The sequence below is a fragment of the Schistocerca serialis genome, chromosome 8, assembly GCF_023864345.2.
Source record: "Schistocerca serialis cubense isolate TAMUIC-IGC-003099 chromosome 8, iqSchSeri2.2, whole genome shotgun sequence".
NCBI lineage: Eukaryota > Metazoa > Arthropoda > Insecta > Orthoptera > Acrididae > Schistocerca > Schistocerca serialis.
Genome location: NC_064645.1, coordinates 371,765,455 through 371,783,647, shown reverse-complemented (window position 1 = coordinate 371,783,647; position 18,193 = coordinate 371,765,455). Strand labels below are relative to the sequence as shown.

Genomic DNA, 18,193 nt, shown 5'->3' with positions numbered 1-18,193 from the left:
ATTTACGAATTAAATGTAAACCTATGTGTCTTAAGGGTTAATATTTATGTTAGAAATTTACTTTAGTGCTGCAAATCTGACTGTACAGTCCAATATGGTTACCAATTAAAATGTCTGGTTAGAAACAATATTAAGCGTTATCCAGGAGCAACGATGTGAATGTAGGCCTAATAGTTATCTGTTCTCATCGGGATGCTTGATACCAGTGAGCTTCCTTGCCTCTCTGCTCTGGGTTGCTTGATTTCGGTAAGTATCGACGGAACGTGCGCCTGTCGCTATCGCTTCCTGGAAATTTTACCTTATTACAATAGTTGTGGTTTGTGTTCTGCAGGTAGACGTGTAGCGGTAGCACAAGACTCACGGCAGATGGATACAAACACACACCGATGTAAATCACTCTCATATCAGGGTTTGAGGGTGACCACCGAAATCAAGCATTCTGATGGTTTGGGGGACTCACCACAGTTAACCCCGTGCCGAATAGAAAACTACGTTACCATACAAGAAACTTATTTGCCCTAAATGATTAACATTTCGTGCAAATAAGTTACTTGTATGGTAATGTTGTTCTCTGTTCAGCACATAATATTATTTGTATTGTACCATCACTTCTGCAACACTGAAGTAACATTCGGACAGCTATATCTATCGTTAGAACACAGAGGTTTACATTTACATTGTAAAGGAATTGTAGAATCAGACGTGTCTGTTCTTCGTTTCAGCGTTAAGCACACTTGATACATGTAGATTATGGCACCATTTACCACGAAGGAAACAATGTTACGAGGAAACCGTACATATTTTTGAGGCAGAATCCGAACATACAACACAAACGCTACCGTTTTCGGTACACATTACCGTCATCAGGCCATCCCCTGACGTACAGTCGTCACGCATAGGTGCGTCAAATATGTACTGACATAAATTTTGACCTATTCCATATAAATTCATATCACTATTTGAAAACAGCTCTTAGTGTAAGCCAGGCAGAAAAGACATTGAACAAACATATACCATAGACCACGAGAGGAATTAAAGTATGTTTTGAAAGGAAAGTGTATTTGGCACACCTATTTGGGGAGCAAAGGTAACGATTTTTAAATGTTCTCTGTTTCTGGCCAATTTTCGCACACGAAGAAATGGTAGAATGATACAAATAAACGCTAAACGAATTTTCTTGAGAGAAGGGTACACTGAAGTGAAAAACGAAGACTGCTATGGAAGCGAAGAAGGTTATGGATGAAAGGCGATGACGTACACGGTAAGAAATTATTTCCTTCCTTTGTGCTTCAAAAGGAAAGACTATTGTGAGCGTTATGAATGGCACAGGCTTTATGATTAATGCCTTCCGCCGAGTATGAAAAATTTTAACGGCCGCACATCGACAGAAACAGCAATAAAACTTGTTTGGAAGACGTACGTGCATATTTGAACGTCGTCCGGTATAAATAAGAGCGACTCAAAAATCGACAGGGAGGGCAGAATTCGACAGCAGCGGGCCCGCATAATTCTCTCATAAACAGTGGCCGCCACTGCGCGCTTCCGGCGCTACATCACCCTGCGGACAACAGCGCCTATGCGGTAGGCATCCCTGAGTTACGGCTGCTTCCGCAAACAAGTGTCTGCCTGCAACCTTCTCTGCGATCTCTGCAGATCTGTGCGGCCCACAGCCGTACACAACCGCTAATCTCTTTCCTTGCACGAGCTGCTAATCCAACCAGAATTTTTTTTTTTTTTCGGTTGCTGTAATGGAACTGAAAGGGCGTTCAAATCCGGTACGAGTTTACATCAGTCGGCGTTGACGCAATGTTATGGAGAAGATCACCTCGACGCTACAGCAGGAAAAATGTGAAGTGTAACTGAGTACCTTCAAATTATTTCCTGTCAGCGAAACACAAACACATTTTCCGTTGCTGCCTTAAATAAAGAGAAAGCAAATATCGTTTTCCTCTTTGAATAAAGTTCAAATGGCTCTGAGCACTATGGGACTTAACTGATGAGATCATCAGTCCCCTAGAACTTAGAACTACTTAAACCCAACCAACCTAAGGACATCACACACATCCATGCCCGAAGTAGGATTCGAACCTGCGACCGTAGCGGTTGCGCGGTTTCAGACTGTGGCGCCTAGAACCGCTCATCCACTTCGGCCGGCTTGAATTAAGTGTGCATACATTATTTAGCAGATTATGCACTGGTAGAGTCTGTGGTAAAATCGGCGGCCTTAGTCACCTCTGGGAAAATGCCTATGACAATTTGTAAGCTTAGAGTATGGTGCAATAAAGCAGATCGGGAGGTGGCTGCCAAGGTGGTGTAGACAGTGCTTAAATTGGCCTGCTTAGCCACAACGGGTGGAATTTGCACACTACTTTGCTTGCCTTAGTTATTCATGTCTGGGTTACAATGGAGTTAGCAGCAGGAGCGTACAGATTCAAGACTGGAAAAAATTGGAAATATTTTAAAATATTCAAATGTGTGTGAATTCCTAAAGGACCAAACTGCTTAGGTCATCGGTCCCTAGACTTACACACTACTTAAACTAACTTATGCTAAGAACAACACACACACTCAGGCCAGAGGGAGGACTCGAACCTCCGGCGGGAGGGGCCGAGCAGTCCGTGACATGACTCCTCAAACTGCGCTGCCACTCAGCGTGGCTGAAGTAGGAATTTCGGAATCCGACCCTAATATAAAAAATGTCCTTAACATAGGTAGGGTCGAGGATACGACGGCTGTCTTCAGTAGTCCTTTCTGTCATAGGAAGTAGGGTGCAATGGAAGAGACATGCTGCAGTTGAGGTGACACAGTCTGGTTTACTGATGGACCGAAAATCACGACGATGATGTTGGGGCAAGGGCATATGGGGTGCAACCTCTACTGGAGAGCCCAGCCTCTCTGGAGAAGCTACAATAATCGAGGTGAAGGTATTCGCTATTAGAGTACGCGAGGAGGAAAGTCAATCAGTCCAGAAATCTCTATCAGTCCCTACGAAGGGATCAAAGGTCATTGCAGAATACCGTGAAACCCTAATGAGGCTAGGGAAATCAGGACGGTTAACGTGCTGTGTGCGCCCAGTCACTCAAATGTCAGCGGTAACGAACAAGCTGACAGGATAGCCAGGACAGGGCGGACGATCCTAAACTACATAGGTGAAACAGGAAGCGGCACATACGTAATAGCGAGCTAGCCATTACTTACATATATTATTTCGAAGGAAACTTTGTAAACGTCGGCTTGAACATGAGGCAGAATGAATACATGGTAGACGTAACAGCTGGCCATGGGAACTTCCAAAAATACCTATACACCAAATGTATAGAGAAGAAGACCCTACGTGCAGACTACATGTAACCGCACCGGGGTGAATCGTCGAATGCAAAGCCCTGGAGGCAAAAAGACGAAATACGGGTATTTAATTCCTGAAGAAATTGTGGCTGAGGAAATCGGAAAATTACGAGGGTTGTGCAGAGAAAGTAAGTTCCGATCGGTCGCGAAACGGAAACCACTGTGAAAATCCGGTAAAACTTTCCACATATGTGTTGAGCAGTGTCTCTAGTATGCCCGTCGATCATTTCTCGTCCTCTTTTCAGGTCTGAGTGAACAGTGAGCACGTAAAGATGCATAGCGTATAGCGTCTCCCGCCAAGTATGAGGGCCTAGTTAGAGATTTCGCCTGTGTCATGCAGCCAACATAACACAACTGTCGAGCAGTTCCTTCTCCATGCCAATTCTCGGCCGCACACTGCAGGGGCAACGAAGACCTTCCTGCAGCGTTTTCGATGAGAAGTGTTTGATCACCCAAAATACAGTCCGTAATTGGCTCCCCCTGAGTCTCACATCTGCTCATAAGAACCGCTGGCTATGAAGACAAAACTTTTCCACAGACAACGAGCTGCAGACAAGTGCAGAAACTTGAAGTTCGAGCGGCGGCAATGTAGAAAATCAGGTGGAAGGTCTACCTAACTGTTGCAAATATAACATTTCTGGTTTTCACTGTGGTTTCCATTTCGCGACCGATCGGAACTTACTTTGTGAACATCCCTCGTATTTATTTAATCCATCTCAGACGCACTGATATAAAATTCAGCTGCAGTGATTATCGGTTTCGGGCTGACATTCCCATTCTCAAACCACACGCCTTTCTATTAACCGCAATTATTCAACCAATACGCAGCCAAAAGGCACGAACAGCTTCAGTACGGTAAGGCATATAATGGGGCAACAAGTGCCCTCATTGCTCATAGCCTGTGTGTCTCTTGCAACTGTCTAATCGTACCTTTGGCACCACATAGTACGAATAATTACGGTTAATAGCAAGGTGTGTGTTTTGAGAATGGGCGTATCAGCCCGAAACCGGTAATCACTACAGCTACATTCTATATCAATGTAAAGGAGACCGACGAAATAAAAATTTATCCGATTCCCACGGTACTGAATAGTTGCGGATCTACCAGCATCCCTCGAATAAGGAAGAAATTGTGGCTTACACTGGTCTAATACTCTTCAAAGATACTGATTAGATTTCTTACAATAACAGGCAAAAATACCTCACATAAACTGAGTTTCGGTATGGACAACAGGGGGCCAGGTCCCGTGTTGTTTTTTCTCTCTGGTTAAGTCAGTCAATAAAATTCCATGTTATATTTTACACATTACGGAAACATAGTTGACCATTATATCCCGCATGACAACAAAATATGGCGCGGTAAGAATAGATTCACTTTACTATCAGCCTGACAACATTTTTCTTCACCAGCTTGCGGAAGAAAGAATCATTTCTATTTAAATGTAATTGTCTACTTTTTAACTAAGAGTGGTATAATGCTGTACCACTTTTAATACAATTTGTAGAGGAATCTCTCGAAAAATCAGTCGGGGAAATAAAAAGACACCGTTGCTACCAGAAGCACAGTGCGACAAACAACGTTAGTTAATTTGAGAGTTTGCCCTAGCGATCGTGACGCTTGAAAGCTTCTTCAGAGTCCAGAAACTTATAAAGAAGCCTTAGGATTTAATTAAAAAATAAAGTTGCGTAATTAACATTTTGTTCATTTGGCGTTACTCACGCAGTCATAGTAGACAATGGAAGCCCGTGTTACAATACCATGGCACATCTCTAGAGGAGCAACAACAAAATGAGGAACCCCAACAGTAGAGTAGAGTATAGTGCGATAATTCTTTTCGTAGAATTGCTGTTTTATCACACCAATCCACATGAATTCGTTAGACGTCTGGTTGAACCCGACATAGCTGCTACTAAGTAAAACCCCCATTTTTTTCGAGAGGGTAGAACTTTATGACTATCCATGGTGGATATAGCTGTCACCGCATGCATCCATACAAAGCAGAAGGTGCGATCGTCTGTGAGGGTAGCGATAGGTCGTTTGATGCTTCAGTTGTTTGCGTGACCTGGCTAAATGAAACGTTGGACACTAACTAAAACATTTGACAATGCATATTTTTATTATATGAGAGAAGATAAGACAATAATATAGAGTATTAATTGTCAGTAAACTTCTTTTAACTCTGGATAATATCACTTGGCGACTTCCTCGTTCCTTTATCAGCATCATTCTCGAAATCGAAAAGAAATGGAAACGAAAATCAAGACTGTTCTGATTACTAGAAACTATTTGCCCTGGCGTATTGATAGGAGATCGTTTTTCCATAGCGGACTACATGCTCCAGCTGTGGCAAGAGTCATAAAAACTCGTCAGCCCACTGTAAGTACATGACCAATTTGCTACAGACGTGTTCTTCCACTTCACTGGAATCCAGACACAACGAAACTTCTTCGTATTCACATGGATAATGACTCGCAGAGATGTTTCTGAATAGTGTAAGGGCCAAATTTAGATTGGTCTTGCACTGAGGGCGATCACTAATTTACCATGTCTGGTAAGCACAGAATACACAGCAGCACACTAGATTCATTTGTGACAGTCATCATGGACGACATCCTTCAGAGGAGCATAAGGGAGGGAAAAAGCCTACAAAAAACATCCTGCCCACTATCTTGACTTTTCACAATGTAAAGAGACCACTTAATATAGAATCCAACTCCACAGTACGGCACCATGACAAATAGTTACCACCTAAGGCAAACCGTTTTCTTTCATTTGTGCTTGCACTTTATGCACAACACCTTCTATTCAATCAGTAATTCCATTATTGTTAATTCCTAATCAGTGACGCCTTGAAACCGGCAATTTACAGGGCCTCGGGTCTTACTGGGACCGAAACGTCAGCAGATATTTCATGCATGACACATTTTGAGTTCGGCGGATTTGGCATTCTACCAAGTGAGTCTGTGACTTAAAATGTAGTAGGTTCGTTATCTGAAATAGTCTGAATATGTATTCAACCAGCTAGTTACGAACTGCAATCCTCTTACAGTCACGAACGAATGAGTTCCCATTTAATTAATTCCAAACATATTGCTTGACAAGTGTGGGAATGTACAATTCAACAGTTGAGCGTTCATTCCTGCATAAAGCACGTGACTTCCAATATGGCGTCTTATAAACGCATCGTCATAAAACACCAACTACATTAGATGCCTCTTGTCTTCTTGGAACTCAGTGTAGTGTTCTTAATGACCCAGGTATAACGTAGAACAGTTTACCAATTTAATATAAACGTTCTAGTCGTGAGAAGACAATCCCGTCTATGATCTAGATAATTATAGTAGACAAAGATTCTCATTACATTAACTTCTTTAAACATGTATTTTTCACATATTTTTATCAATATCTTGCACTATCTGGTCATGAAAGAGATATATACAATAACACTGAAGAACATATATTTCTGAAATCAGACAACAGATAATTTACTGATGCCACAAAGTTCTCCTTCGCACTTACGGAGGAAAGTGGTTACACAAAGGTCAGGCTATGTATCGTAATGTCGTCGCAATCATCATGCTTTTTACCTTATGGGAAAGCTCTGTGTTTCTTATATAAGAGCCGGTCTTAGTGGCCGAGCGGTTCTAGGCGCTACAGTCTGAACTGCGTGACCGCTACGGTCGCAGGTTCGAATCCTGCCTCGGGCTTGGATGTGTGTGATGTCCTTAGGTTAGTTAGGTTTAAGTAGTTCTAAGTTCTAGGGGACTGATGACCTCAGCAGTTAAGTCCCATAGTGCTCAGAGCCATTTGAACCATTTTTTCGTATATAAGAAAGTAAACATTAGATTCTTAGAGCGGCATTTCCCAGAACGAGGTGCAAAAGCTACTCAAAATTGTCGAGGCATATTTTGACATACGTTGCAGAGGAAAATGGATATAAAACACAACGAACTACGATCTGTAAATATTTAAAGCGTGCATCATTACTATTGCTTTTAGAGTGTGTTGAAAGAGAGAAAATGTTTTATTGCTGTTTTTCTTAAGGAATGTACTGCTCTTATGCATTTAAAGTATGTTCTTTTCCTCTCCCAGACGCACTGACGAGCGTTACAACTTATGAGATATGCGTGGTCGTGTTAATGAAATAATCACTGTAAGTTAATCAAAATATTTAAAACATAGGAATCTTTCTAGGTGTGTAAACGTGCAATGTTTAAAGTGATGAAACGGTTCTGTGACTACTGCACTGTCTTATGAATATATAGCTTTTAGACAGATGAAAGATACCTGCAATAACGTTAGAATAAAAACAGATTGACGTGGTCAGACATCCAGTCGGTGTGAATGGAATGGAAAAGAAATGGTACGATGTTAAATATCTTAACAGGAAATGTAATGAAGTAATGGAAATCGTTTATTTTGACAAAGGATGAGATAGTGTCGTAGCTCGAGGAGACGAAGTCGAATAGATACTCACTTTGGTAGGCGGAGACGGCGAGAAGAAAACTAGAGAGAACTAGCGCACTGGCTGAGGCGGTCGCGTAGACCATAGTCCAGACGGGATGGAGCGCTGCTGGTGTGACGGTGTGGGGAGCGTGTGCTCACTTGACGACGCACGCGTCCATGACAACTGTGGGACGTTCCGGAGGAAGCGAGCGGCGCCTTGCGGCCGAGCGGGCAGCCGAGGTAGCGGGGGGCGCGGGCACACTGAGCGTCCAGCAGGTAGCCGCAGGCCGGGAGCGAGGCAGCGGCGCGCATGCGCAGCAGCGCCTCGGGTGGCGGAGAGGGGGGCGCGATGCCTGCCGAGCACCTGCAGGCGCGTGGCTGCAAGGAAAGCCGCCCTCCGCCCTCTCCTGTCCTGCAAAGACACCTGCTGCTACCGTGGCTTACGTCATCAGTCACTGACGCGTATCTCAGATAACAATGGGTCTTAGGCATCCGATACTAGGGATGGGCATAACATACCGATATATCAAAATATAGATACTGTACTTCTACAAAATAATGGCATGTATAGTTGATTTTTAACCTACCGATCAGTCGATATGTAATACAGAATATCGAAAGCGATATTTTTATTGCCAGTTGAGGAGCTACTCGACCGAATAGTAGCGACTTCGGTCAAGAATACCATCATATCGGCCGGGAGAGTGGTGTGCTGACCCCACGCCCCTCCTATATACATCCTCCACTGCTACAGAAGAATGCTGAATATTAAATGGGTAGACCACATAACTACTGAGGAGGTAGTGAACAGAATTACAGAGAGAAGAAAATTTTGGCGCAACTTTAAAAGTAGTGGTATATTGAAAGGACACATTCGGAGATATCAAAGGACAACCAAATTCAGTATTTTGGGGCACAAATTGTAGAGGAAGACCAAGAGATGAATACATAACCAGATTCAGATGGATGTTAGTTGCAGAAGCTATATGGAGATGATGTCGATTGCACAGCGTAAAGCTAGAGTAGCAGGGCGAGCTGCATCAAACCAGTCTTTGGACTGAGGACCACAACAGCAGCAACAGTGCAGTGCAAGGTATACATCTGGCATCTAGAACGACTTATACCTACATAAATCGTGGAACAAGGAGACCTTACAGAGATCTTAGAATCTCTTGAAGTTTGTTGAGACAAATCGTTTTAGATCACCGGAGATCGACACAGATCATTGGAAGAAGATCCCCATAAAATTCTCAAAATCTGTCGTCAGTCTGTATTACAAGAGATAAAATACTTATAGATAGCGTGTTAAGGTCTTTTCGAGGAAAAAAAACTGCTCTGCAAGGATCAAAATCGCTGCCCCAAGAAAAGAAAATGGGAAACTAAGCCCCATCATGACGTGTTGACACTTGGCTTTAAGCAGGGGATCAGCGACCGACGCTTGTTTAGTGATTTTTCTAACATTTTGCCCCCACCCATTCTATCGGCAATGGAGGGAGAATTTCTGATACTGTTAGCCTCTCTTTCGTGTGAAACGTCATTAAACAAACGTCAGCCGCAAATAACGAGAGTGGACTCGTAGCCTCAGTTTATTCCAGCTATGAGATTTTTAGAGAAGACAGTGGTACCTAGGCCGAAGATGCTTCACAGTCGAACATCCTTTCATATCCACACATCAGAAAAAGTTTTGCATCACCTCGGATGCGAGAGTTACGGAAACAGTACAGAGAATTGGAATAAAGATCAACATAAACATCAATTCCGCCCTTTTTATCGCTCATGAAAACCACACATTGCATGTTGTATCACCATAGAGCGAGATCTTCAGAGGTGGTGGTCCTGATTGCTGTACACTACGGTACCTCTAATACCCAGTAGCACGTCCTCTTGCGTTGATGCATGCCTGTATTCGTCGTGTCATACTATCCGCAATATCATCAATGCACTGTTGGTCCAGATTGTCCCATTTCTCAAAGGCAATTCGGCTTCGATCCCACAAAATAGTTGGTGGCTCAGGTCTTCCATTAACAGCCCTTTTCAACCTGTCCCAGGCATGTTCGATAGGGTTCAAGTATGGATAACATGCTGGCCAATCTAGTCGAGCGATGTTGTTAACCTGAAGAAAGTCATTCACAAGACATGCACAAAAGCTGGGCGGGGCTTCGCCAATATGCTGCCCATATGCTTGCACTGTCAGTCGGAGGATGGCACTGACGTATAATAAAGCCGTTACGGCGCCTTCCATGACCACCAGCGGCATACGTCGGCCACACATAATTCCACCCCGAAACAGCAGGGAACCTCCACCTTGCTGCACTCGCTGGAAAGTGTGCTATTGCGTTCTGCCTGTCCGGGTATCCTCCAAAGACGTCTTCGCTAGAAGGCACATGCGACACTCATCGATGAAGAGAACGTGATGTGAATCCTGAGCGCTGCATTCGGCATGTCGTTTGGCCCATTTGTACCGCTCTGCACGTTGTGGTGGTTGGAAAGATACCCCGCCATGGATGTTGCACGTCATGCAGCCTATTGCACGCGGTTTGAGTGGTAACACGATGTCCTGTGGCTGCATGAAAAGCGTTATTCAACATGGTGGCGTTGCTGTCAGGGATCCGCCGAGCCATAATCCTTAGGTAGCGGTCATCCACTGCAGTAGTAGCCCTTGGGCTGCCTGAGCGAGGCATGTCATCAACAGCTCCTGTCTCTCTGTATCTCCTCCATGTCCGAACAACATCGCTTTGGTTGACTCCGAGTCGCCTGGACTCTTTCCTTGTTGAGAGCCCTTCCTGTAATAATGTAACATTGCGGACGCGAAAGAACCGCTTCATGGACCGTCTAGGCATGATTGAATTACAGACAGCACGAGCCGTGTACGTCCTTCCTGGTGGAATGACTGGAACTGATCGGCTGTCGGACCCCTCCGTCTAATAGGCCCCGCTCATGCACGGTTGTTTACATCTTTGGGAAGGTTTAGTGACATCTGTGAACTGTCAAAGGGACTGTGTATGTAATACAATCTCCACAGTCAATGTCGATCTTCAGGACTTCTGGGTACCACGCTGATGCAAACTTTTGTTGATGTGTGTATTTCCACCCACCGAACACATTATAAGCTTACTGGATAACAGACAATCTTTGCGAAGATGTGGGTTCCTAGAAAGTATAGCTTTTTATCTCAACAAAAAGAAATCGATAAAATTGAAGGTAGTGTCGATATCGCCCCATGTGTGTGTTACACAACCGTTTCCTCTTACGTAATGTAAAAGTGGAATAGTGAGAGTCTTCCTAAAATTCTGGAGCTTCTCGTGTAGGATACTTCTGCAGATATCTAAGACGAAATGCCAAACAATTTAAAATATGTCTATATCTTTCGCCATCAAAAAATGTATAACGTTTACGTACTACTGCCTCACAACAGGTGATTTTCGCTACACATGTATGCATACTCTCCCCGCCTTGCTGCAGTCTACTATCAATGCACATAACTCTCTCATGAAAGGTTTATGGAAACCTACAATTTCGCATGAAAGTAGGCTATGTCCTGTGTCAATGTTCACTCTACATTGGAATGTGCGCTGACATGAAATTTCGAGTCCTGGTACGCCACACAGTTGTAATCTGCCAGGAAGTTTCATATAAGCGTACAGTCCACTCCAGACAGCAATTACCTTCAGAAACGATCCGCCACATTCTGGCTAAGCCATGTTTCTACAGTATTCTTTCTTCCAAGAGTGATAGTCCAGCAAGATACGCAAGATAACTTCTGGGAAATTTGGAATGGAGGAGAAGAGGTACAGACAGTGTCAGAAAGCTTCATATCAGCTCACAATCGACTGCGGACAGAAAATGCCTTGTGGAAGCGATCCCTCACGTTGTGCCTAAGCCATGTCTCCGCAATAACGTCGTGGAAGTTACACAGGAGAAGTTCGGTGAAATTTGGAATGTAAAAAGGAAGTGGACTGTGAGGGGGAGACATGAGTCGTGCTTAGGTAGCTCAGTCGGTAGAGCGCTTGTCCACGAAAGGCAAAGTTCCCAGTATTGATTCATGATATGTCACAAAGTTACGATCCGCCAGGAAGTTCGATACCAGCGCACACTCGGTGACAGAGTACGAATTCCCTCCGGAAACAATGGCCGAGCTTGTAGCCAAGGCTCGTCCTTCCTTCCAGGAGTGCTAGCCCTGAAAGCTATGCATAAATTCAGGGAAGTTTGGAAGACGAGATACTGAAGGAACAGGGGGTGTGAGGGCAGGTCATGAGTGGTGCTTGGGTAGCTGAGTCGGTAGAACACTTGTCAGCAATAGTCAAAGGTCCCAGGTTCGAGTCCTCGTCCACCACACTGTTTTAATCTAACAGAAAGAATCATGTCGTCTTTCCACCCTTCGCCTACATTGCTTCAACTGCGCTGGGGCCACTTTCAATGCGATGTCTCAGTGTCTGTGCAGAGATTGTAGTCCATCAGACAAAACCAGAGGAAATTGGTATCTTAAGTCATCCGTCATGAGTTCCACTGTATTCCCGTCAGGTCTCTAGGCAGAAGAGTCCATTTCAAAAATGTTATTGTCCACAATACGTTGCATCATAGTTGCTGATATCTGACATTGTGCATTGTCATCGTGATAAAAGCAGTAAAATGGTTCAAATGACTCAGAGCACTATGGGACTTAACATCTATGGTCATCAGTCCCCTAGAACTTAGAACTACTTAAACATAACTAACCTAAGGACATCACACAACGCCCAGTCATCACGAGGCAGAGAAAATACCTGACCCCGCCAGGAATCGATCCCGGGAACCTGGGCGTGGGAAGCGTTTAAAACAATAATCGTCTCCAAAATGTTCCTGCCCTGTATGCAAAACACAAGGCCGTAAAAAGTCTTCATATCCTTCCACGTTATCTTAAGTGTAATAAGGAGACCGCATCTTAACCATAAAAATCTCTCCATACCAAACCACTATCACCTCCATATTTTACTGTTGGCGCTACACACCGGGCGAGGTGGCGCGGTGGTTAGCAAACTGGACTCGCATTCGGGAGGACGACGGTTCAATCCCGGGTCCGGCCATCCTGATTTAGGTTTTCCGTGATTTCCTTAAATCGCTTCAGGCAAATGCCGTGATGGTTCCTTAGAAAGGGCACGACCAATTTCCTTCCCCATCCTTCCCTAATCCGAGCTTGTGCTCCGTCTCTAATGACCTCGTTGTCGACGGGACGTTACACAGTAATCTCCTCCTCCTCCTCTCGGCACTACACATGAAGGCAGATAACGTTCCCAAAGCATCTGCCAAATTCAAATCCCCCGACCACAGTGTCACATACTAGTGATTAACCACTCCAGGTCGCTCGTTTCCAGTCGTCCAGTGTCTGGTGGCGTCGGTCTTTACGTAAGCTCAAGAGGCTCTTAGCATATACTACAAAAATATGTCGATTATGAGGATTCGCTGGACCATTGGACCCCATTCCTTTTAACACACAACCCATAGGGATCGCGCTATTTCGACTGCTGGAAGAACTTTGGAACTCAAGAGTGATTCCTTCCGCTCATTTAATGACATGTCCTACACCCGCTGCAATGCCTGACTGTCCCTGCTGGTCTAGGTTTAACTGTGGCTGTTATTTCACGTCTCCACTGCACAATTACATCACTTACCTTACTTCAAAAAAGCAGAGATCTTTCTAGCGGATTTGTTACTCAGCCCACGTTCGAAGCTACTGATGTCTCCTGACCAATCCCATTTTGCTGTTACTGCTTCACTGCTGACAAATAATTCTACCCGCCTCCTTTTATATTTGCGAGTCAACCTCCCGTGAGGTTCCACATTACATACTTTTCATCAGATAGTGTATATGCAAAAGTTCGTCCGTGTTAAAACTGTGTATGCAAACACTGATGCATGTTTGGTCAGAAAAAAGCGAGCGTTGGGGTCACCAAACACTGTGTCAGTTCTTACGTATGCTGTAGATCACATGATGTTTTCGTCAGAGCATTCCATACCAGTTATCTCGATGAATAGAATACGTTGGTGCGGATTTTTGCAAAAGTCTGTCTCAGGTAGCCGCAGGTAGTCATGAAGCTATGTAATTCATTGAAAACCAACACATTTGGAATCTGAGTGACGCTCTCTTCATTTGCCGAAATACAGGACACATTCCTCCAGATTTTTATGCTTCCACCGTAGTGGTTTACCTAGCGCGCTTTTCCTGACTATGAATTCCTTTGAACAGTAGTGTTCTACTCAGACTTACCGCCGATACTCGCGTATTAAAACTGTCACTTACAGTTTACCGTATTTTAAGCGACCGCGTTGTTAAAAACCGAAGTACGGTGACACACGCGTGAGACGAGTGTAGATGGCAGCGTCGGAAGGGTTCGACCTCAGAGAATTTAGGTCAATCAAATTGCGGACGTTTTCGCAATGGTCAGCTAAGGAAGACAGTAAATAAATTATTGTCAATGTATGTATCTATACGGATTAAGTTTAAAAAATTTGGCTCGCAAAAGAAATTTCACTCTTTGTACTATGTATATATATTTGGCACTGTTGGCTAATGAGTTTTCCGACAGCTATAAGCCATTACACATGACATTAGTAAACGCTTAAGTGACACGAGCGGCCGGGGGGCAGTGAGGTGCGACGGAGGGAATGGTGAAGGGAGAACACATTCCTTGCCATTGTCGTAAACTGTATCATCACTAAAATGCTCTGTCTTGTTATTTACTTGGCAAAATACATTCAACTTCCCGAAGATTTTTATCTGACTCACTATTTTTTCTGCAGTTAGTCGTACAACTTACTGTAATCAAATTTCTTAACAACAAGGATAGGACTATTTTATAGTGTATTATATCCAAGGTGTCCTCTAGCAGCCTTAACGCATGTAATTCGGCACTTGTCTCACAGTCCTTTGAGATTCGAGCTCTCTGAAGCTTTATCGGTCTAAGGCATCATTTCTTCGGAGAAATCCTACCCCTCTCCAGTTGAGCACCTCGTTAGTTATTCCATCTCTTCGCGATGTTTTCGGTTGTTTCTTACGATATTTCTCGACTTAACGATCTGAACTTTATTAGGGCTCACGCAGGTTCCCGATAGACGCCTTCATTTTATTTTTCGTGTTGGCGAATTCGTCATTTGTTGAGCATATCACAAAAAATCGAATATCCGGTTCCTCTCGTTCGTTTCTCCATTTATAAACCACGAGTCATTGAGCAGTGTGTGGTAGAGGGTACATAGCTTCAGATCATTCCTCTTTCGCCCCGTACCCTCTATACTTTTCACAATCGTGGAGAGTAGAAAATCCGTGGTCATAATCCTGTTCAAGTACTTCCTTCTTTAGTCTGATCACCATGGTCGGCACATGCATCTGAAACACGAGCCACCATATGGTGTATAGCGGACGGTACTTCTGGTACCAATATCTTTTCACCTTTCCTTTAAAGTTTTGACGATATGAATTTACAGTCTGAATAAAAGTCATCTTTGTTGCAAGAGGTTCAGTTGTCGCATAATGGTTATAAGCTTGAACATTTAACATTTCCTTCAGCTCACCAGGGTTAAAAAGAATGTATATCTACGTGACTACTCCGTTTCACTCGTAACTGCTTGGCAGAAGGTTCATGAAACAACTTGTAGACTATTTCTAGACAGTTTCCCACTCGAATAGCACACTGGAAAAAATTAACAGCACAATCTGTCCGCCTGACCTCTGTTTTCTCTTTCTTTTATTACGATAAAATTTCTCCCTATGTAGCTCAACAGAATATTTTCTTATTCATAGGAGAAAGTTGGTGATTGAAATTTCGTGAACTGGTCACACGTTACGAAAAACGAAATTGTTTCAATGGTTGGCACCCGAACTCACGTGTCGTATACGAGATACTCTCTTTCCTATTCTGCAATAATAAAAAACGTTTTGTCAATTTTTTTCCAGATGAAATCTGCTTATAATTCCAAACTCATTAATTAGCCTGTCTTCAGCCTTAAATCATCATTTGTTTTCATAAAATCGTTTCCAATTATGTCTATATGAACCAATGATTTATTTTCAAGACATCTGGAAGTTTTCGATTTGAGCCGATGATTTAATTTCAAGACGTTTGAGATCTTTCCACTACGGCTGTTCTTTCCGAGTAGTCATTATTACATCTTTCAGGACTGACCTATTTCTGTTTTACAGGCAGTATTCGAGCGCAGTGACTTGTATGATACAGTTACCCCATTATATCAATGTATACCCAATACATTGGCAAATAATGCGCTTGAAAATGGTCTGCAAGGCCGAAATAGGCCAATCGTGTAAGGTGTAACAAAGTGAATATTTTTAAAAAACAACGGAGGTGGATAAATTCAAATTTCCTTCTAACAAAAATATTTTGCTGTGCTACCCGAAATGAAAAAAATGAGCTCTATTTCCAGTTACTCTGATTTTCATATATTAAATTTAAAAGTAATTTTTATTCCGCGGCAGTAGGTGGCTATCTAAATTTTTAACATGAGTATGCCAGTCTTTTCTGTTTATCACTGAAAGTTCACGAAAATAATTTTATTTCCTAAAACATGTTTCATTGCCACGTCTGTTTTCTTCTATAAACTATCATTACCCAAATATACTTCTTGAAACTGAATATTAGTCGTTCTGTTCCCTGTCGGTCATTTCAATATGTCTTTATTTTTCTAAGATTTGCTTCATTTTATTATCATCCCATTTTGGTTCGCATTACTCTATCACTGTCAAGTTTACGTACTGTTTTGGTCGGTACAAACAGTAAGTGATTTTGTCTTAACCAACCGCAACATACCGTTATGGTAGTTTAATATTCCGTTAGTTATTACATGGAACAGGCATGACCACATCTCCAAAACAGAGAATCGTATCACCTGTTTATAGAGATGCAATAAAAGTTTAATGTTACTTACTTACAAACAGACAACTTGATCACTCCGAAATACACTGTTGTTTTGATTCAGAATAGTGTGATCGGTTTTGTTCATTCAACAGAGTACAATGACGCGTCAGCTACTCTCAGGTGCATTAGGGGTTCAGAAGTAGCTCTTCTTCGATAAAATCCACTGTCTGATATTACCCAACCTTCTCCTGCCTACTTTTTACATGAAGTGTCTAATTCTTAGCTTTATTTAATTTTAAGTTGTACGCCGTTAACGTGATCTATATTTCGGTGAGGATCTAATGTGCTTGGTCTTGGCTTTTGGCCAAGTGTACAGTGCCTTCCAAACGTCCGCTCTCTAACAACGTATCTCATTTGTTCCTTCCATGATGTATCTCTTTGCTACGTCTAATGCTTGTTGTATGTACATGAGATGCAGTACATCCCAATATGTGTTATTCTTCATTGTTCCAATGTCATGGACAATGGAACTTTTCCGTTTCTAGCGTTTCGCTCAGAGTTGCTCTGGACCTCTTCAGAGATTCTCCTGGTTCAGTTGACCTTAGCCAACTGACGTGCCGGACTACCGTGAGCGACCTAAATACTACGGAGAAGAAGAGTGGTAGAAGTTTACACGTGACTGGCAGAGATAACCGTTGTCAGAGGTCAATATTGACTATCGAGTGTCGCATGCACATGACAAAACCTAAATATCGATTCTGTAGAGTTGCTGTCCAAGTACGATAACGTTTCAAGCTTCTGTTTTCCTGTCAAAAATTTCCACAAACTGCTATGACTTTTCTATAAAGCCGTGGATAGTGATGCGTTATTGTTAAAAAAATGATTTCCGGAAACTTCACTTCATGGTTTCGTAAATCAAGAACATGATCTTCTGCTTGTGATTTTTCTGTTTTTTCTAGTCAGTAAAAACTTTCGTTCCTGCAGCTCTGTAGTGACACTTCAATTTGCAGTTACTATGTGTACCCAGCACACCTACACCGAATTTTATGTACCAAACATGCCGACGTCTATCACTTACAGATAGTAGTGATGTTATACCTTTTGTTGGTCTAAAAATCTGTCTGAAGCTGTATTTCTATGAAATCTGTCCGATCTGGTCATCAACATTTTTAATAAAGTGAAGAAAAACTTCCTTCCATAGATGCGATTTATCGTGGTCCATCGGCCTGCAGTTATTTTGTTGCAAGACTCTATTACGGCTTTTCCTGAAGAGCCAGTTTTCTCGAAATATTGATTCAGACGTTTTAATTCAGTGTACATGTATGCAGGGGTGCTAATGTTTTAGGCTCTGTCGACACAACTTTCAATCATGCCCCATTTACTGTGGATAAAGGTTCAAATACTTCTGCAGATATCTGTCCGTATGGGTTAATTTCAGGAAAATTTGTGTTCCAGACTTCCAGGGTCTCTCTCACACTAGAACATCTAAGAATGATATTTCCATTTCCATGGTAAAATGGATTTTGCGATTATATTATTTACTATGTTTCTTAAAGGT

General features: G+C 42.8%; 1 protein-coding gene across 1 annotated transcript in view; it reads right to left on the bottom strand.

The window, feature by feature from the left end:
* LOC126417022 (lachesin-like) overlaps positions 1–7,902 on the bottom strand; it is a 626,972-nt gene extending 619,070 nt beyond the window's left edge. The window contains exon 1 of the mRNA XM_050084912.1: positions 7,824–7,902. Coding sequence (XP_049940869.1) covers positions 7,824–7,896 — 73 coding nt within the window. The 5' untranslated portion in view covers positions 7,897–7,902. The remainder of the gene's footprint in view (positions 1–7,823) is intronic.
* Between the last annotated feature and the right edge of the window lie 10,291 nt (positions 7,903–18,193).